This window comes from Lepidochelys kempii, chromosome 1 (genome assembly GCF_965140265.1).
Source record: "Lepidochelys kempii isolate rLepKem1 chromosome 1, rLepKem1.hap2, whole genome shotgun sequence".
NCBI classification, from domain to species: Eukaryota; Metazoa; Chordata; order Testudines; family Cheloniidae; genus Lepidochelys; species Lepidochelys kempii.
Window position 1 is genome coordinate 285,263,871 of NC_133256.1, and position 22,516 is coordinate 285,286,386.

The 22,516-nt window shown below is 40.3% G+C and overlaps 1 protein-coding gene across 5 annotated transcripts in view; it reads right to left on the reverse strand.

The window, feature by feature from the left end:
- Window positions 1–22,516, reverse strand: part of CNOT2 (CCR4-NOT transcription complex subunit 2) — a 151,413-nt gene that overhangs the window by 63,136 nt on the left and 65,761 nt on the right. For all 5 annotated transcript variants that reach the window (XM_073327795.1, XM_073327792.1, XM_073327793.1 and 2 more), the window contains one exon: window positions 2,821–2,943. In XM_073327795.1, coding sequence (XP_073183896.1) covers window positions 2,821–2,931 — 111 coding nt within the window. In that variant the 5' untranslated portion in view covers window positions 2,932–2,943. The remainder of the gene's footprint in view (window positions 1–2,820; window positions 2,944–22,516) is intronic.

Sequence of the window (22,516 nt, forward strand, 5' to 3'; positions counted from 1 at the left end):
TCTCCTACATATGGTGGTTGCTGCTGGAATTAATACAATGGCAATTTGATCATTTGCTGACTACAGGAACCATCAAAATTTCCATGCAAGGTGGCAAGTTACCAAAGCATGGCAGAGTGCTGTATAGAAAGACACATTACTGTTGCTCTTTGTCAAAATGGTGCCTCAAAGCCTCCATGATTCGAATAGCACCCCCTTGTGCCCCTCTAATAGCCCTGGTATCTAGCTGCTCAAAATCAGTTGCCAGGCAATCAACCTCCATGCTCCACTCCAGAGGAAACTTTTCACCCTTAGCCTCACAAATATTATGGAGCACACAGTAGGTTGCTATGGACATGGGAATATTTTCCTCATTTAAATTTAATCTGCCATAAAGGCAGGGCCAGCATGTTGTTTAATCTGCCAAAGGCACGTTGTATGGTCATTCTGCACCTGCTCAGCCTATTGTTGAAGCGCTCCTTGCTGCTGTCCAGGTTTCCCATGTGAGGCTTCATGAGTCATGGGAGTAAGGGGTATGCTGGGTCTCAGAATCACTATGGGCATTTCAACATTCCCCCACTGGAATCTTCTGGTCTGGAAAAAAAGTCCCTGCTTGCAGTTTTCTGTACACTCCAGTGCTCCTGAAGATACGTGCATCAAGCACCTTCCTGGACCACTCCGCGTTGATGTCAGTGAAACACCCCCGGTAATCCACAAACACCAGCAATACCATAAAGAAGTACCCCTTTCTATTAATATCCTCCATCACAAGATGGTCCAGGGCCAAAATTGGGACATGCCTGCCATTTATTGCCCCGCCACAGTTATGGAATCCCATTGCCACAAAGCCATCCACTATTTCACACACGTTGTCAAGAGTCACAGTCCTTTCGTAGCAGGATGTGACTAATGGCCCTGCACACTTGTGTTAATGCAGTCCCAACAGTGGACTTCCCAGCTCCAAACTGATTTGTGACTGACCAGCCGCAGTCTGAAGTTGACAGCTTCCACACAGCAATCACCATGCGCGTCTCCATTGAGAGGGCAAGCTCCGCACACAGTTCCAGTAAGGTGGCTTTCCGCATCTGAAAGCTCTGCGGCCACTGCTCATCATCCCAGACCTGCATAACAATGCAATCCCACCACTCAGTGCTTTGTTCCGGAGCCCAAAAGCAATGGTGCACCATGTGCAGCTGCTCTGTGAATGCCAAAAGTAATCTGGTGTTGCTTCTTTCCATGGTACACAACAGGTCAGGCACCTCTGATTCCTGTTCAGATTGGATGCTCATGATATACTGCATGACCAGCCGTTATCTGTTCATAACAGTAGAGAGCAATGCAAGATCCATCTTTTCAGACAGAGATAGAGGGCGCACAGTAAACAGGGGCCATTGAAAGATGCTGCAAAATGCAGTCAGAAGCCCATGGAATGATGGGACAGAAAAATTTGCGTAATTCGACGCTGAGCGAACACCCATGATGCCCTGAGATCCACTCCACCTTCCCACAACTCCTAGCAGCAGAAGGTGGTAAGTAGCACAGTGGAATAGTTAACCACAGTCCACTGCTCTCACTATCAATGCTAGAGCACCAATTGTGGATGCTCTCTGCCAATAGAAAGAGCATCGGCATAACTGGAGTTGACAAAACACTGTAGTGTAGGCAAGGCTCTCAAATACTCTTAGAATCTCTTGAACTACTTGTGGTGCTGTTTGTTGCCCAGACACTTGCATTAAGTCATCCAATTATAAGACAAGACTTCAGGTGCCCTTCCCTTCGTTTTGCTGCTTTCACCTTGGTAAAGTCTTAGTGTTGAAGCTAGCTTAAATGGCAAACCAGACCACCACTATAGTGACAGCTGTTATATAAATAGTTAGCTAGAGGCAGAAAATATAGTTTTGCATCTAGAGTATGCGTTTTAAACATGGTCTAGAACCCTTCCTTTACTAAAACGTAATGGGGAAAAAGCTCTCCGTTTACCACTTGAAAAAAATTCTAAATAGCCTGACTGTTGAAAGGAAATATATAGTGACAGTGCTTCAAAAGTGTCGAGTCAAACAATTCCTTAAAGCAGTAAAGGAATGTTACCCTCTCAAAAGGATATACCTTGCTGGAATAGGAGGCAATCATGGGAAAAGTGTTCTAACAAACTACTATAGACCTTTATGTTTTGCATAATCATACTAAGTCCTCAATTTTGAGTTTTCTAGAAGAACTTTGTTCTTCTACATGCTTCTGAACTTTTAGAATCCCCCTGCCTTGCGGGGTGGAGGTGGGGGAAGGAATAATATAGTTTATTTTTTCCCAGTAGATTTGAGGAATCTTTTTTGCATCCTAATCCTCAATTTAATTCTTGATTTTATGGGAGACAGAAGCTAGTGAGTCCTATGCATATTTGGCCACGAAGGAGTCAGGTGTCTGGTAGCACCTGTGAAAGAAGGAGTCCCTTTTATTTAGAGAATAAGCAATGCTTCAACAATGGGCAGGAAACACAACATCAGGGACAAAAAAGAAAGGAATGTTCTTGTGCAATGGCCAGGGCTGGACATGCTCCTAATCCTTCTCAAATAGCTGAATTTGAAAAGTAGATCCAGTCCATCCATCTAGGACTTTTTTGGGAACTAAACTACCTTTATCTCTAGCTGAGAAACTATGAGTAGGGCACTGAAGCAGTTCATTTGAACTACCTGTGAGGCCCACACACCAACTAATTTACATAGGCTACAGCTTAAAGGAATACCCTTGGAGTACAGGACATTCTGTCCTTATTTCAATTTCATCCATCTTGTTATGAGATTAATCCATTATTAAAGGGCAAAATATTATGTTTGCTCATCTTACATCTTTTTCCGACCGATGTGGGAACATTGAAGACTGGCTGTAGTACATGTTTTCATCGTGGTAGTCACTGTCGACCCCCTCTACAAACTTCTTTCTTGAAGCACCAAACATGCTGTTTGTCACCTAAAATGATAAGAAAAATGATTACACTCTATACACAGTAGCTTTCCAAAGAAGCAAAAGGGATAAGGCAATTTGTATATTAACAGTCACTTTTAAAAAAAAAAATACAGTTTGTGTTGTTACATATTTTTATGCTATTATGCAGCACTGTTATGCTAGAGAAATACTTCTGTACTACAGAATGGCATAAACATTTCATGGGCATATTCTACTACTAAATGCTGAGTTTTGATTGACACCTAAATAAATAAGGAAATACTGTCATCCCTCTTACTGGATTACTATGATATTTCAAGATCCCTTAAAACCCAAAAGCAAAAGCATTACATTAATTTTATATTAACAGAACTCCAGAGCAAAGGCGCAAAAGCATACATTATGTTGTGGAACATGGGGAGACTTCTTTTAAATCAGTGTACTTCTGCATATAAAGCTTTTGTTTGCTTTCAGCAAAGTTTCAGAATACCAGGTAAGCATTTCAATGCAATGATAAAAAAAATTATACCTGCTAATGTGGAAATTTCTATAGAATGAAAAAAGTCCTGGTTAGAAATGTGAACTTCAGTGCCTCATTCTCAGATATTTCTGATACTCTGTAGTAGTCATTTTGATTTCTGGTTCTAGGAACTCAAGAATAGTTTTGACAAAGTAAAAGATTACAAAGCCACACTTATTTGGGGAGCTGGTAGGAACCCTTATATTTAGGTTGTTTAACACTTTCCATTCTAAAGGATTTTTGCACCCTTTTCTTGGAGAAGTATTAACACATACATGCTTGCAGTCAGTCTTTGATATTCACCAACGTCTCAGGCTGTAAACATTCCTTTTTTCTTTGTCCCATAAGATTCCATTCAGATTTAGCAAAATTGTCAAAAATATTTAGTTGCTATTTCCTCTCCCTTGCTTTCCTTCGACCTCTGGAAAATTTTGGTAGCGTCTCAAAACCGCTGAACGTTCTAAAAACTCCAGCTCAAGCCACTGCCAGAGCAGCAGCACCATCACCATCACCACACTTTACTGGCAATACCTGGAAGCTGCCAGAGCCAGTGCAGCAAGGGGTGGGGTAGAGTTGATTGAGAGAGAGCTGGGTTTGGCTTCCCATGCCAATCCCTCCCACCGCCCAAAGTGCGCAGGAGAGCTCTGACCTCTTGGGGGTGGCATGGGAGGACAAACTAGGCCAGACATACCCAGACCCAGAATATGGCTTCAGTGTCTCATTCCCCCACGCTCTGGGATAAAAATCCTTCTTCTGCCAGCTACTGAAGTTATACCTATAGCTCAAGCGGTGAAGTCTGTGCCGAAGACTCAGGCTTCAAATTCTGCTGACGATGCACGATGCAGAGATTGTCAGTTACATATAACAGACAGATACCTACTTTTACTTTTGTCCTTTAAAAAACAACCACCTAGGAAATTATATACAAAAAAGTTAAGAATGTTATTTGGGTTTCAAATTAAAGCATTTGTTAGGAAACGCCAGATTTACTTCTGAATGAGAAAGAACATTTTCTACTGTCTCTCTGCAGATTGTTCACTGCAATATTACAGTGAGAGCCTAAAAGATGAAAAATAGCTTGTGTGAAGAAGAGAATAACTATCACTTGTGGAGGCTGGCTACAAATGTAGAGCAATGCTCACTGGCACATATTTTGTCAAATCAGAGTCGTCATAACATAGGTGTGTATACCTGAAAGCACCAGAAAACTGAGCAACTATTAGAAATATCCTTGCAAAAGAAAGAAGGTCTGAGAGCAAGTGGGGCTTTACCCACCACGGTGGAGCTAAAGATAAAAAACTCACTTGCTCATTCTTGAGCCCCAAGAACCATCAGAAAAAGTTAACCAGAAAGATTACTTCCCCATTGCGCTGCAGTGCCTGGTAGACCACAGAGCCCAGTCAGCTACAAGTGCATGATAGACAAACTCAAGAACTCTGGCTCCTCTGAGAAGAGGCAGAAAGAAAGACTCCCCATCAGATACCAAATAAATTAACAGGGAAAGCAGGGTACTTCATCCCTCATCCTGTCTATTTTGGTTTTCCCTTGGCTAATGAACTCATCTCGGAATCACACCAACAGAATCAAGTGTCACTTTGGTTAAGTGTGAATCTGAATGGCTGAAGGTGAGGCAGAGATGACATCTAACGTGTAATGGCAGTACTATATCCACATTGTTATTTCAGTGAGCTACACTTCGCACAATAGCTTCTGAAGGCATGAATGAAGAGGCAGAAAGTGCCATTAGACTTGTCTACAAAGAAAACTCAAGGGATTCCAGAGTCTAGCATTCTGTAAGCTGGAAAGTTAACATAATGAATGCCAATATTTTGTGACTGCAGCAGCAAAGTGTAGGAAAACACTGATATACACATAGCAGCTGAGGAAAAACTAAGGAGTATATTAGATGCATTTTGTCACCAGCTTCCTGATTATGCATATTGATTATTTCATCATACTTCTACTGTGCGAGAGGGCGGGAGAAATGGAGCATGATAGGATTTCCGACCACCACTAAAGCACAGCCAACCTTTGGGCCCATGATTTGGGAGGGAACTAGAAATGTAGAGAGAGAATAATCATTTTTAAAATACAAATGAAAGCTGTGTTTCTAGCCCTTTTCCCAGCTAATGTAGTCTTGAAAATGAAACCAATGTAAGAGGACCACTAGGGTTAAAAGGTACAGGCAGCTAGAACAGTGTAAATCAATTGCAGCCACCCTGGCCGCATGCAGCCCACAGCAGATTTTTTTTGCAGCCACAACAACCTCCAAAGCATGGGCAGAGATTGGGGGGCATAATTCTGCCACAGAATTAATGTTATAGCAGTCTCGGATGATGACACAGCACATGTTGTTAAGTGTTTAAGAACACTTTCATTGCAGATTTGAGAAAACGCAAAGAAAGTACCAATGTGAGATTTTTAAAGATAGCTACAGCACTCGACCCAAGGTTTAAGAATCTGAAGTGCCTTCCAAAATCTGAGAGGCACGAGGTGTGGAGCATGCTTTCAGAAGTCTTAAAAGAGCAACATTCTGATGCAGAAACTACAGAACCTGAACCACCAAAATAAACAAACAAACAAATTAAAAAAAAAATCAACCTTCCGCTGGTGGCATCTGACTAAGATAATGAAAATGAACATGTGTCGATCCACACTGCTTTGGACTGTTATCAAGCAGAACCTGTCATCAGCATGGGCGCATGCCCCCTGGAATGGTGGTTGAAGCATGAAGAGACACATGAATCTTTAGCGCATCCAGCATGTAAATATCTTGTGACTCCAGCTACAACAGTGCCATGAGAACGCCTGTTTTCACTTTCAGGTGACATTGTAAACAAGAAGCGGGCAGCATTATCTCCTGCAAATGTAAACAAACTTGTTTGTCTGAGCGATTGGTAGAACAAGAAGTAGGATTGAGTGGACTTGCAGGCTCTAAAATTTTAACATTTTATTTTTGAATGTGGGTTTTTTTACATAATTCTACATTTGCAAGTTCAACTTTCCTGATAAAGAGACTGCACTATAGTACTTGTATTAGGTGAATTGAAAAATACTATTTTTTCTGTTTTCTTACAGTGCAAATACTTGTAATCAAAAATAAATATAAAGTAAGCACTTTACACTTTGTATTCTGTGTTATAATTGAAATCAATATATTTGAAAATGTAGAAAACATCCAAAAATATTTAATTAAATGGTATTCTATTGTAGTTTAACAGTGCAATTAATAGTGATTAATTCTTTTAAACGCGTGACAGCCCTACTATAAATTAAAACACCATAACCACCACCACCATCACATATTTATTTGTTTGTCTGAATATATTCAGGGTCACTCAGATTTTATTGATGATGTAAATATTTCAATTGGAAAGTTGACATTAGAATGCCAATTTCAGCCTGTGAATGAAAAAGTAAGTATTCTAAAAGTTAAAAGGGAAGTTATAAAAACATCAAGGTTCTTGTCCTGGCTGACAGTTTAAAAAAGTTATAAAACTGTATAGAAGCCTACAGGAGAATGGGTGAAGACACTGGTGCCTGAAGTGCAAGAGAGGCGTGGCAAGTGCTACATGTAGAATAGGAAAGTTGGAGGAGTTGTGATCCATTAGGGAGCTTGGCTTCCTAGGATCTAGGAATTTCTGGAGAACAGCCAGAACAAGATTCCATATGAAACTGGCTAGCTCACCTTACTTTTCAGTTTTTAAATACTAAATGCATTAGGCATTTCTTTCTCATTCTAACTGTTGTAAACGTGAAATCTGATCAATACTGCTCAACAACAGTTGACCAGTAGTTAGAGTTTACCAATAATCAGTATATAATTTTTCTGACGTAACATGCCTAAAGATAAAAGTAAGTTATAGGAAAGAAGTGATTGAATGGACTCAGTAATGAAAATAGTTAATTCTTCTGAAGTAAAATGTAAGTGTTGTCAAGAGCTAATTAGCAAGATTAAAAATAATTTGTAATCATCTCAGGTAGCGTAAACACTCCTGTCTCCAGGACATGATCCTTTGGGTTTTCTGCATGTCTGGCCTCCCAGTAACTGTCAATAATTCAGACTGGCTTGCTGAATTGCTTGCTCATCAGGACTGAGTTCAACTCCTGATATAAGTGGAAAGTGATTCAGGTGGCCCTGAGATAAAAGTATTATACTAAACATTATTGTACCATATTCACCCCCTCAACACTGTCATAGCATCACCAAGTGTTGCATTCAATACTCAATTCAGTAAGCCTAGTGTAGACCTGCTGGCTATAAGCTTAGGTGGTGAGCTTCAGATCACCTCATCACTCTAGATCCTGCGCGGGTTTAATGACACAGGCCAATGTACAGCTCCAAAAGATCTTCACTAGAATAGAAAGTCAACAAAGGGGGGAAAAAAAAAAAAAAGTGGTGTGGCTAGCTAACACTAGAGTACCACCAGCTTATAAAAGTACATGTTTGCTTCAGCACTTTGCAGTTTAATTGTAGTAAAGTGCACTCATTAACTCCTTCCATTCTCAATCCTGCATCTTTCTCTAATCCCTCCCCTATAACTGGGCTGCCCTCCCTACCACATGTAACACCCATCCTTTCCTCTTAAATACTGCCTCAAAACACAATTCACTTGAATAGTGCAGCCATACTTCTCCACAAAAGTGGTGCTCTTATAGGTGCATTAAAAAAATATCTGCACTACTGACATGGATCAGGAGCCCACTGTGATAGGCACTGTGCAAAATACATGCATCCTCCTGCCCACACACACAAAATGGTCTCTGCCCCCAAAGCGTGTGATATTTTGACTATTGTCTGTCATCTTAAAGTAAAATCCTTGTCTTATCTTCTATATACAGCTGAGCAGATTGTCAGCATTGAGTAAATAATGCTCAGCATTATATAACATGCAAGATACTGCCCCTTGGAGAATTGTCACATGGGATATCATGGAGGAAGCACAGGCAGGAACGTCTGAGAGGGGAGGGCTCCTGCCTCATACTGAGAATGAGGGGCGATCAGCAGGTTATCTCAAGTGCTTATATATGAATGCACAAACCCTTGGAAACAAGCAGGGAGAACTGGAGGTCCTGGTGATGTCAAGGAATTATGACGTGATTGGAATAACAGAGACTTGGTGGGATAACTCACATGACTGGAGTACTGTCATGGATGGTTATAAACTGTTCAGGAAGGACAGGCAGGGCAGAAAAGGTGGGGGAGTAGCACTGTATGTAAGGGAGCAGTATGACTGCTCAGAGCTCCGGTACGAAACTGCAGAAAAACCTGAGTGTCTCTCGATTAAGTTTAGAAGTGTGAGCAACAAGAGCGATGTAGTGGTGGGAGTCTGCTATAGACCACCGGACCAGGGGGATGAGGCTTTCTTCCGGCAACTCACAGAAGCTACTAGATTGCACGCCCTGGTTCTCATGGGTGACTTTAATTTTCCTGATATCTGCTGGGAGAGCAATACAGTGGTGCATACACAATCCAGGAAGTTTTTGGAAAGCGTAGGGGACAATTTCCTGGTGCAAGTGCTAGAGGAGCCAAATGGGGAGGGGAGCTTTTCTTGACCTGCTTCTCACAAACCGGGAAGAATTAGTGGGGGAAGCAAAAGTGGATGGGAATCTGGGAGGCAGTGACCATGAGTTGGTTGAGTTCAGGATCCTGACACAGGGAAGAAAGGTAAGCAGCAGGATACGGACCTTTGTGCATTCAGGAAAGCAGACTTCGACTCCCTCAGGGAACGGATGGGTAGGATCCCCTGGGGGACTAACATGAAGGGGAAAGGAGTCCAGGAGAGCTGGCTGTATTTCAAGGAATCCCTGTTGAGGTTACAGGGACAAACCATCCCGATGAGTCGAAAGAATAGTAAATATGGCAGGCGACCAGCTTGGCTTAACGGTGAAATCCTAGCGGATCTTAAACATAAAAAAGAAGCTTACTAGAAGTGGAAGGTTGGACATATGCCCAGGGAAGAGTATAAAAATATTGCTCGGGCATGTAGGAATGAAATCAGGAGGGCCAAATCGCACCTGGAGCTGCAGCTAGCAAGAGATGTCAAGAGTAACCAGAAGGGTTTCTTCAGGTATGTTGGCAACAAGAAGAAAGCCAAGGAAAGTGTGGGCCCCTTAATGAATGAGGGAGGCAACCTAGTGACAGAGGATGTGGAAAAAGCTAATGTACTCAATGCTTTTTTTGCCTCTGTCTTCACGAACAAGGTCAGCTCCCAGACTGCTGCGCTGGGCATCACAACACGGGGAGTAGATGGCCAGCCCTCTGTGGAGAAAGAGGTGGTTAGGGACTATTTAGAAAAGCTGGACGTGCACAAGTCCATGGGGCCGGACGAGTTGCATCCGAGAGTGCTAAAGGAATTGGCGGCTGTGATTGCAGAGCCATTGCCCATTATCTTTGAAAACTCGTGGCGAACGGGGAAAGTCCCGGTTGACTGGAAAAAGGCTAATGTAGTGCCCATCTTTTAAAAAGGGAAGAAGGAGGATCCTGGGAACTACAGGCCAGTCAGCCTCACCTCAGTCCCCGGAAAAATCATGGAGCAGGCCCTCAAAGAATCAATCCTGAAGCACTTACATGAGAAGAAAGTGATCAGGAACAGTCAGCATGGATTCACCAAGGGAAGGTCACGCCTGACTAATCTAATCACCTTCTATGATGAGATTACTGGTTCTGTGGATGAAGGGAAAGCAGTGGATGTATTGTTTCTTGACTTTAGCAAAGCTTTTGACACGGTCTCCTACAGTATTCTTGTCAGCATGTTAAGGAAGTATGGGCTGGATGAATGCACTATAAGGTGGGTAGAAAGTTGGCTAGATTGTCGGGCTCAACGGGTAGTGATCAATGGCTCCATGTCTAGTTGGCAGCTGGTGTCAAGTGGACTGCCCCAGGGGTCGGTCCTGGGGCCAGTTTTGTTCAGTATCTTCATAAATGATCTGGAAGATGGTGTGGATTGCACTCTCAGCAAATTTGCGGATGATACTAAACTGGGAGGAGTGGTAGATACGCTGGAGGGGAGGGATAGGATACAGAGGGACCTAGACAAATTGGAGGATTGGGCCAAAAGAAATCTGACGAGGTTCAATAAGGATAAGTGCAGGGTCCTGCACTTAGGAAGGAAGAACCCAATGCACAGCTACAGACTAGGGACCGAATGGCTAGGCAGCAGTTCTGCGGAAAAGGACCTAGGGGTGACAGTGGACGAGAAGCTGGATATGAGTCAGCAGTGTGCCCTTGTTGCCAAGAAGGCCAGTGGCATTTTGGGATGTATAAGTAGGGGCATAGCCAGCAGATCGAGGGACATGATCGATCCCCTCTATTCGACATTGGTGAGACCTCATCTGGAGTACTTTGTCCAGTTTTGGGCCTCACACTACAAGAAGGATGTGGATAAATTGGAGAGAGTGCAGCGAAGGGCAACAAAAATGATTAGGGGACTGGAACACATGACTTATGACAAGAGGCTGAGGGAACTGGGATTGTTTAGTCTGCAGAAGAGAAGAATGAGGGGGGATTTGATAGCTGCTTTCAACTACCTGAGAGGTGGTTCCAGAGAAGATGGTTCTAGACTATTCTCAGTGGTAGAAGAGGACAGGACAAGGAATTATGGTCTCAAGTTGCAGTGGGGGAGGTTTAGGTTGGATATTAGGAACAACTTTTTCACTAAGAGGGTGGTGAAACACTGGAATGCGTTACCTAGGGAGGTGGTAGAATCTCCTTCCTTAGAAGTTTTTAAGGTCAGGCTTGACAAAGCCCTGGCTGGGATGATTTAATTGGGGATTGGTCCTGCTTTGAGCAGGGGGCTGGACTAGATGACCTCCTGAGGTCCCTTCCAACCCTGATTTTCTATGATTCTATGATATCTGAGGCACTAGGGGCAGAGGTGGGGTGACAAAAGGAGACCCGTAACCTTGAAACGCCACATTGTGGGAGGAAGTTAGAAGGACTAGTTAAACTAGTGAAGCTGAAGTACTTGAGACTTCCTGTCCGCGCTGAATAGCAGCAACCATCATCAGTTCAACCTGACCACTGCTAATGGCGGTGTCCCAGATGCTCCATCCAGACAATAAAACTAATGCTAGAAAATTGAGAGACTGTAAGCACTCTAAGTCAGTGTTTGCTCAGAGCAAAGTAAAATGGGATCTCCCGACCTGACTAGGGCCTTCAGGCATGACTGTAATATGTTCAATAAAATGAACTATCATGTGTGGACACAAAGCATTGTACAGATATTACAAGATTGAGGTATTCCAATCAACAGTCATTTGCACTCTCTTCACTCAACTCATCTGAAGGGTGACAGCCACAGCAACACACAACCAAAACACAAGGGGTGAGTTGAGTGGGGTTGTAAGAGTGTGTGGAAAAAAGGGAAACATTTCAGAGCAAAACAATAATCCCTCTCGTTCATAGGGAAAACAAATGTGTTATCAGTTTTGTGCAACAAGTATGCTGCTGAATGTGAACACAGGGCAATAACCAGCAAATGCCTTGCTAGCACAGAGTCTGATCTTTTGTCTTCACAAATTTCAAAAAGATTTCTTTGGCAATCACCAGTGATTCAAGGTCTCATATGGATGTAGATTAATTAAATTATATTAGAGTTTAGCACCCTGAAGCAAATAAGTAACCGGTTTAGAATACTAAAACTAATTCTCTTTATTAAATTTTAGTTTTTCAATATTATTGTTGGGATCACCAAGGGAGATTTGGTTTATCATTTTATTGGACTCAAAAGTACACCAAGACATTAAAGATATTAAGAAATCTTGTAGAATTGATTTAAAAATCTTTCTGTAAAGCAGAAAATTTCTACATATTTATGTTAATGGATTAAATAATTCTTTACCCCGAACAGATCCAAAAACTTGTATTCAATGGTACATATGTTTTTCTTTTTTGGTCTGAACTAAGGGTTTAAAGAAAGAACTTAATGATATCCCCTCTTCCATCTTGTCTCTCACAAAGACAACAGCATTTGCCAAAAGCTGCTGTCTGAAATAGTGGCAATAAGTCAAGATAATTACCTCTCTCTGGAATTGCCTAATTTTCATCAAAAACTTCCTACTAGTCAAAACCAGTGAGTCTTGCATTGTTCAGTAGAAATGATCTAGCTAGCAAGTTAAAATTTATTCTACTTTTCCTTTCTGCTGGAAACATTAACTTGTCTTTATAAAACAAAAAAATTCTTATAGAAGTGTTTGCTTAGTGAATTACAATGAAATAATACAAATATGCATGAGCCCAATTTATGAAGTTAAAAAGCCACTGAATCAGGCACCAAGTCAAGTCAGAACATAGCATTTGCAACTGCATTGGAAGCCAGTTTTACCACCCCACATAAATAATTTCTATTTTAAGTAAATAAAATAGTGGTTGATCACCTCATTTCTCAGTGCCGAAGATAAATCTAATTTGATGCAAGTCAACAGCAAAGTACCATACAATATAAATTAAACTGAACATATAAAAACCTCTTTTCACATTCTGAGTTTTCTAGCACAGGTTATAATAAACAACGTGCGTAAAAAAAGTCTATGAAAAGAGACAACAAAGTATGACTAGAATAAAATATAAGTTGTGTAAAAGTAAATACATGCATTTACTTTGTAGGTAGAAGTGTTAGCTGAACCTCCTAAATCAAGTGCAGTTCTGGGGGTATTTCCTCATTGATTTTATTAGAATAAAAGACAGGATATTTTCATTTAATAATAAGTTCCAAAAGAAAAATTCAGGTTATTTATTTTTATTAGGCATAAAAGGTGAAGTTTTTAACTAACCCATAAATTACCACTTTTTCATTTTCTATACCAGTCTAAACCCCAGGTTTAACTGTAACTAATTGCTGCAGAGTGGGACAAAAGTTTTCAAGAATATCCTGTAACTGCTCTTCCTCTTGAACTTAGTAAAAATTAATTGCATATTAGGAAAGGAAAAATAGTTTATAGCCAGAGAATTTCTTAGGAGTAGTTTTGTTAGTTTCTCTAAACCCATTCTTTACTACTGTTCTTCAGAGCAGTATGGATTATTAGCCTGTAATAAGTACTCATATATACCCATACTATGGCTATTCCAATATCAATGGCTACATTACTGCAGGAGAAGGAACATGGGTGAAATCCTGGGTCCACAAATTTTGGCACTGACTTCAATAGGGTCAGAATTTCACCTCTGGTCCCTATAGCACTTTGTGGCTCATGGTTTCCTAGTGAATGTACCAGTAATTTAGGAATGCACAATAATTCCACTGAAATATGCCTCCACCAAAGCCCAACTGTCTAGTTTTCAGTCAAATATATATCTATCTATATCCATCCATCCTAAGCTGAAGTCATATATATATATCCATCCTAAGCTGAAGCTTCCGATTTTTCCACGAGATGGCAACTACGTTTAAAAAGCACTCAATAATAAAACATTTTCATATCATGCACCGTTTGCCTAAATCCACATGAAAATGCAGAAGCAACTCTAAATCAAATACATTACAAAACAGTCTTTAAAACAATTTATGGGATAACACTGATCTTCCCTGTAGAGTGTCTGATTAGGGGGGTTAGGGAGAAAAGCTGAGAACAGAAAAATTTTCATACTAAAGGAAAATTCAAAAAAGAGTAAACTTTATTAAAAAAGAATTGCTTGATTTGACTGCATTTTTCTGTTTCCTCCACTATTACCATTTCTTTGTTTTTAAATAAAACCTCTCAATCCAGCATATCTTTCTTATTAATCCAGCAATGATGTCATAGCTTTGTAATTATGTATTCACTTGGTTATTGAGAGAAGTATTGTGATGTAATTCTTATGATTTCACCATAATATCAAAAAGGAGGCAGACTTTGTACAAGGAGTACACACCACTCTAAACAAAATAGTTTTGATAACGTACTAAAACAAACTGAGAATAGCAATATATATATTTTAGAATGACCTATCTGAAAATTTTGCCTAGTATGAAAGTCCTTCCTTGAATAAAAAAATAAAGTAGACTATAAAAAGAAAAGGAGGACTTGTGGCACCTTAGAGACTAACAAATTTATTTGAGCATAAGCTTTTTGTGAGCTACAGCTCACTTCATCAGACGAATTCAGTGGAAAATACAGTGGGGAGATTTATATACACAGAGAACATGCAACAATAGGTGTTACCTTACACACACTAACAAGAGTGATCAGGTAAGGTGAGCTATCAGCAGGAGAGCGTTCTTACAACTACAATACCCACCTGCTGAAGAGAAGAAACAAATTGACAGAGCCAGAAGAGTACCCAGAAGTTACCTACTACAGGACAGGCCCAACAAAGAAAATAACAGAACGCCACTAGCCATCACCTTCAGCCTCCAACTAAAATCTCTCCAACGCATCATCAAGGATCTACAACCTATCCTAAAGGACGGCCCATCACTCTCACAGATCTTGGGAGACAGGCCAGTCCTTGCCTACAGACAGCCCCCAAACCTAAAGCAAATTACTCACCAGCAACCACACAACAGAACCACTAACCCAGGAACCTATCCTTGCAACAAAGCCCGTTGCCAACTGTGTCCACATGTCTATTCAGGGGCCATCATCATATCGCCTAACCACATCAGCCACACTATCGTTCACCTGCACATCTACCAATGCGATATATGCCATCATGTGCCAGCAATGCCCCTCTGCCATGTACATTGGTCAAACTGGACAGTCTCTACGTAAAAGAATAAATGGACACAAATCAGACGTCAAGAATTATAACATTCAAAAACCAGTCGGAGAACACTTCAATCTCCCTGGTCACTCAATTACAGACCTAAAAGTGGCAATTCTTCAACAAAAAAAACTTCAAAAACAGACTCTAATGAAAGACTGCTGAATTGGAATTCATTTGCAAACTGGATACAATTAACTTAGGCTTGAATGAAGACTGGGAGTGGATGTGTCATTACACAAACTATTTTCCCATGTTTATCTCCCCCCCGCCGTTCCTTAGACGTTCTTGTCAACTGCTCGAAATGGCCCACCTTGATTATCACTATGAAAGTGATATGGCCCCGCTCTCCTGCTGGTAATAGCTCACCTTACCTGATCACTCTTGTTACAGTGTATATGGTAACACCCATTGTTTCATGTTCTCTGTGTATATAAATCTCCCCACTGTATTTTCCACTGAATGCATCCTATGAAGTGAGTTTACAAAAGCTTATGCTCAAATCAATTTGTTAGTCTCTAAGGTGCCACAAGTCTTCCTTTTCTTTTTGCAGATACAGACTAACACAGCTGCTACTCTGAAACCTAAAGTAGACTATGTAGCAAATTTGGGGGGTTTTTACATAAAAAACTTTAATGGAATATCATACTATTTTCTCTGTGGATATAATCCCAGAAATCAACAGAATCCGAACTACCTCCCCAGAGTCACGTTTTCTTCAAAGCTTCTCCTTCAACCTCCAGACTGCTACACATGGCCAATTTCTCAAGAAATGGCAGACTGAATTGGTTCTTGATTAAGTGTAGTCTGGAAAGAAACTTTGGGGATGTGTCTAGGACAGTTTTATTTATGCAAAATAATTTAGGGTACAGAGTGAGATGGAAATGCTTGAATATGTGTATTGCATTCACCTATTAAATATCTTTTTTTTTTAAATGATTAAGGACCAATTCTTTTCTTTAAAAACAAAAACAAAAACCTGATTCACTCCTTTAAATAGCCTCACAGACAAGGCAAGAATGTTACATAAAATTACAGCAAGTAGTGATCTTATTTTAACTCAGCTGAGTCAAGTTTAGTGAAAGAACTCCAACAAATAATTCTCAGACACGAATATAATATTGGCCATACTGGGTCAGACCAGTGGCCCACCCAGCCTCATATCGTGTCCTCCGACAGTGGCCAATGCCAGCTGCATCAGAGGAAATGAACAGAACAAGATAATTATTGAGTGATATATCCCCTCTCATCCAGTCCCAGCATGTGGCAGTCAAAGGCTTAGGGGCACCCAGAAAGTGGGGATGAATCCCTGACCATTGTGGCTAATAGCCATTGATGGACCTATCCTTCATGAACTTATCTTTTTTTTTTTTTAAATCCAGTTATGCTTTTGGCCTTCACGACATCCCTTGGCAATGAGTTCCACAGGTTGACTGTGCATTGCGTGAAGAAGTACTTCTTTTTGTTTGTTTTAAACCTGTCACCTATTGATTTCATTTGGAGACCCCTGCTTCTTGGGTTACGTGAAGGGTTAAGTAACATTCACTTTCTCCATACCTTTGATGATTTTATAGACCTCTACCATATCCCCCCAAATCGTTTCTTTTCCAAACTGAACAGCCCCAGTCTTTTTACTCTCCTCCTCCTTATGGAAGTTACTCCACACCCCTAATCATTTTTATTGCCCTTCTCTCTGTACCTTTTTCCTTTTTTTTTTTTTTTTTTTTTTTTTTAAAAGATTGCACACAGTATTCAAGGTGTGGGCATAAGGCCATTGCGGAGAAACTAAATGAATTCTCTGCATCTGCCTTCATGGCTGAGGAAGTGAGAGAGATTTCCAAAGCTGAGCCATTCTTTTTAGGCGATAAATCTGAGGCACTGTCCCAGATTGAGGTGTTATTAGAGGTGGTTTTGAACAGGGTCCCTCACAAAAGGCTCTTAAGCAAAGTAAGCTGCCATGGGATAAGAGGGAAGGTCCTCTCATGGATTGGTAACTGGTTAAAAGATAGGGAAAAAAGGCTAGGAATAAATGGTCGGTTTACAGAATGGAGAGAGGTAAATAGCGGTGTCCCCCAGGGGTCTGTACTGGGTCCAGTCCTATTCAACATATCCATAAATGATCTGGAAAAAGGGATAAACAGTGAGGTGGCAAAATGTGCAAATGATACAAAACTACTCAAGATAGCGAAGTCCCAAACAGATGGCGAAGAGCTACAAAGGATCTCTCAAACTGCGCAACAAAATGGCATATTGCATTTATCCACATTGAATTTAAAGTAAAGGACATTGGAACACATAATTCCAACTATACATATAAAATGATGGGGCCTAAATTAGCTGTTCGCACTCAAGAAAGATTTTGGAGTCACTGGTCTTGTCTACACTATGCAGCTTTTAGTGACAAGGCTGTGTCGACACAGCCTTGTCACTAGAAGTCAGCATGTGTAAATGCTCTCTGTTGGTATTTTGTCAGCACTTTTGCCAACAAAATACTTCCAGCCCCACAAGCGACTTTAGCTTGGTCAGCAGGAGCGCGCTTCACACTGCCACTTGCATCGGCAAAACTTTTGTCTTTCGCAGGGGGGCTTTTTTAAGTACCTGTGAAAGACAAAAGTTTTGTCAACGTCGTCACAGTGTAGACAAGCCCATTTTGGATAGTTCTCTGAAAACACTGACTCAATATGCAGCAGCAGTCAAAAAATGAACAGAATGTTTGGAATCATTAAGAAAGGGATAGATAAGAAGACACAAAATATCATATTGCCTATATATAAATCCATGGTATGCCCATATCTTGAATACTGTGCGTAGATGCGGTTGCCCCATCTCAAAAAATATATATTGGAATTGGAAAAGGTTCAGAAAAGGACAACAAAATCATTAGGGGTAGGGAACAGCTTCCATTTGAGGAGAGATTAATAAGATTTGGACTTTTCAGCTTGGAAAAGACGACTAGGGGGGAGGATATGATAGGTCTATAAAATCATGACTGGTGTGGAAAAAGTACATAAGGAAATGTTATTTACTCCTTCTCATAACACAAGAACTAGGGGTCACCAAATGAAATTAATAGGCAGCTGGTTTAAAACAAACAAAAGCAAATTTTTTCCCCACACAACACACAGACAACCTGTGGAATTTCTTCCCATAGGATGTTGTGAAGGCCAAGGCCGTGGCCAAAGCAGGGTTAAAAAAAGGACTAGCTAAGTTAATTGAGGATGGGCAACTAGCCATGATGGGCAGGTATGGTGTCCCTCGCCTCTGTTTGCCTGAAGCTGGGAATGGATCACTTGATGATTACCTGTTCTGTTAATTCCCCCTTGGGCACCTGGCATTGGACACTGTTGGAAGACAGGATACCGTGATAGATGGACCTTTGGTCTGACACAGTATGGCCATTATCGTCTTATACCATGTCCTTGTATAGGGCATTATGTCATTATAATATTTACTGTCTTATTATCTATCCCTTTCCTAATGGTTCCAAATATGGTTAGATTTTTTTTTTTTGACTGCAGCTGAACACTGAGTGGATGTTTTCAGGGAATTATCCACAATGACACCAAGATCTCGATCTTGAATGACATCAGCTAATTTAGACCCCATCATTATGTATACACATTTAAAATTTGTTTTCCAATGTGCATTACTTTGCATATATCAACATGTTCTATATATTTTAGATTGCATGTAATAGATGGTTAAAGCAATGATAAATCTTACAATTAAAAATAATCTTTTAAGTCAGTGATATGTCATCAGTTTTTAGAAAAAAAAGTCCACTTTTCCAAATGACTAGCATATTTGAAAGTAGACTGTTTCTACAATTAACATTCCCTTGGTAAATATTCTGACTCACAGTAATTTCATAATAGTATTAAAATTATATTCTTATACAATAACATTCTTCTAAGGCACTTTTATCTATATAACATACATAGGAATATTTAATCTACATGTGGCTGACAGGTTCATTTTGTGGATTCCCATCACAGTATTAAAGAAAAAAGATGAACATTGGCCCTGAACACAGAAGCATAATTTGAGGGAATTTAGTTTAGTGATGTAATCATAAACTGGTGACAATTGATAATATTCATTTCAAACCATTTCCAGTATAAATTATGTTATGTGGAATTAAGAATAAAGTTATTTCCCATTATTATTTAATTACAGTGTGCTCACTCTGTCCTGTGTAGCACTAAGACATGGCCCCTGCTGTGAAATATCCCAGAATGCATTTATGTTTTAATATTCTAGCCAAATAATTCTCTCCCCCAACTGTAGTTTAGCACTGAAACATTAGTATTCTTGCCACGAATACAATAATGAATTGTGGGGTTTGTCAATGTCTTCACCATTCCCTTTACTTTCTTTAAACCTGAAAAAGCCTGTGTAAATTAAAAATTCAAAACTACAAAGACTAAACAGGAGACTGACACAATATATCTAGCTATCAGCAGCAAATCTGTCAAGAAATTTGGAAGGTGGGTCACCTTTAGAATAATCTTACAGTACAAGTGTTATATGCTTTTATAAAAGGATTATTTTTCAAATTCACAAAACCATTTTAAAATAACTAGACAATCAGAAACTAGACAATCAGTTCACAGATTAAACAAAACTTGATATAAATACAAAGTACTTTGAGTCTCAAGATATAACATCTCCTATAACACTACATTGTGTTTCCTTTAGAGAAATAAGTATGACAGCTTAAGTACCTTAAAACTTCTACATAATATCACTCCAGACTGAAATTTGAATTACAATACTCATTACTCAGGAGATATTTAAAAATTAAGAAAACATCGTTTTTTTTATCATCTCAGAGAAGCTAGAGGAGCACAGAAATTAGTAATTTCAGAACATGTTTTCCTTTGACACTCTCAAAAATGGATATTTGTAAGTCATTACTCCAAAGTGCATTATATGGTGTCTACCAAGACTTTGTAAAAATAACATAGAAAAGCAAGTTTTCTGTATGTGCAATAACTGCTTTCAGTGTCATAATCATACACAGCAGCCACACAGATCCAGCACAAGAGCTACATAAGTCCCTGTGGCAAAGCTCCACAGACAGAGAAGTGTATAACTGAACATGCTATCAAAGACTGAATTAAAACTTTTATCGAAAAAAATAGTTGAAACTTTCCCAAAATTATATAAAAAGAAAGCTCAAGAGAATCAATCATCTTGCATTACAATACAAACAAATATAAAGATTCAAACTTGGGGCGGACCTGTCATTTTACTGAACTTAGGAAATGCATGTTTACAAGAGGAGTGTATTTAGTTACTATACAATCAAACGGCTTGTCTACACTTACATTTTATAGTGCTCTAACTTGCTGGCTCAGGGGTGTGAAAAATCAAGCCCGAGCGCAGCAAGTCTGAGTGCTTTAAAGTGCTAGTGTGGACAGGCTCCGCGTGCTGGCAGCCATGCTCCCAGCGCTCTGAGCTAATCCCCTCGTGGAGGTGGATTACAAGGAATGCTGGGAGAGCTCTCTCCCAGCACTCACACACGACCACACTCGTACTTCAAAGCGCTGCCGTGGGAGCGCTCCTGCGGCTGCACTTTGAAGTTTCCAATGTAGCCATGCCCTAAGGTATGAAACAAAGTAAAACAAGTGTCACTTCAAACTAAGATCTTCTACGGGGGGTGTATTTCATGAACATTAACTACATCTTCTAAAAATCTGATTTTGTTGTCCTTCACGACTGCGCAACAAGATAATGCAAATAAGCTGTATTTTCTGTGTGGTAAAAGATAACTATGTGCGTATTTAGTATCTTCCAGTCTTCTGTTGTTCTCCAAGGAAACTTCAAAGTCAACCTTGATTAAAGCAAAAAGAGAACTGAGTAGAGCTAACATGCAGACACGGAAGCACATACACCTCACTGATTCTCTAACTAAAGCCTGGCACTTGATATCGGCATGCAATACTTTTACATTCATTCTTGTACAACACTTACATTCTGATCTGGTATCATTTTACATCTACTATGCACAAATATAAAATGCCTACACACAAAGCAAGAGGCAGAGAAGAAACCCAAAAATCTAAATTAATGCAAATTAGAACACTTCTAAGGCAAATGCAACCAGAAAGTGAAACAACAACAAACAACAAAATAATGAAGAGCATCTGATGTGCTACAAATACTAAAGGCACTAAATCACTACCGTACACAGAGCTATGGAAAGATAAAAATATTACTCCTTCCAAATTCTCAAATATTAAAAACTTTCAAAAAGTAATTGCTCAGTGTAATAAATTACCACAAGCAGCAATATTGTGGATTCTGCTAAAATGGTGAGTATCGAGAACAGATCAGATAGTTTAGAAAGCAATGTCAGATTTATTGGGAAAAAATTGTTTCTCAGGAAAAAAGTCAATTTTTATCTGGTCAATTAATAGCTTTGATTTACTCTACATATGCAAAGTAAAGCAGCACATAAATTCATTAGTAGCAGAAAAGGAAAAATGACAAAAAGCAAAGTAAGAAATATACTGCTGACAAACTCTTTTGTGGTGTTTCACAAGACTCATTGGGTCAGAGTGAACATCACTGCTTCATTAAGTTGCTTAAAGAGCTTTATGGTTCAGGTCAACATTCTGGCATGGTATCAAAAAGGAAACTAATTGTTCTACCAATAGAAGCACAAGAGTATTTGGTGAATACTTGGTAATGTAAATTACCAGGGGAGGAGGGGAGAGGCAAGGTCTATAAATGCCCTTTCATCAACTAGAAACAATACTAACTTTGTACCACCTGTTAAATACACAGCTATTTCTGACCTAACAAAGTAACCAGTTTTAGCTCCATCACAATCCACAAAACTCCAGCTGAACCCTGACGTTTTTCAGAGTAAAAGTTCCCTAGGCAACTATGTTCCTGTTGCTGGGCATGTGCACTACTGCCTCCCAACAGGCTAAGCCACAGAGCAATTCACAAATCAGGGGAAGACAGGTGTTTGGCTGCCTAAGTTATGTGCAGGGCCCAATCCAGTAGGGGTGATCCGAGGCTGCCTGCTGGATCAGGTCCCATGCAAAATGATGATGGTGGTGGCGGCGACAGAGGTGGTGGCGGCAGTGGCAGCCACCTTATAACTTTTGGTTCAGTGGTTACGGTGAGGAGCTTGGCTATTTGGGAGGGCCTTGGAGTAGAGCCGTTACTCCTCCGGATCGAGAGGAGCCAGTTGAGATGGTTCCGGCACCAGATAAGGATGCCCACTGGGAGGCTTCCGTCAGAACTCTACCATGCATATCCCACTGGGCGGAGGCCTGAAGGCCAACCCAGGATACACTGGAGGGATTTAATAAACGCTGGGGAATCCCCCAGGAGGAGATGGAGCCTGTTGCGGAAGAAAAGGAGGACTGGTCCTCCCT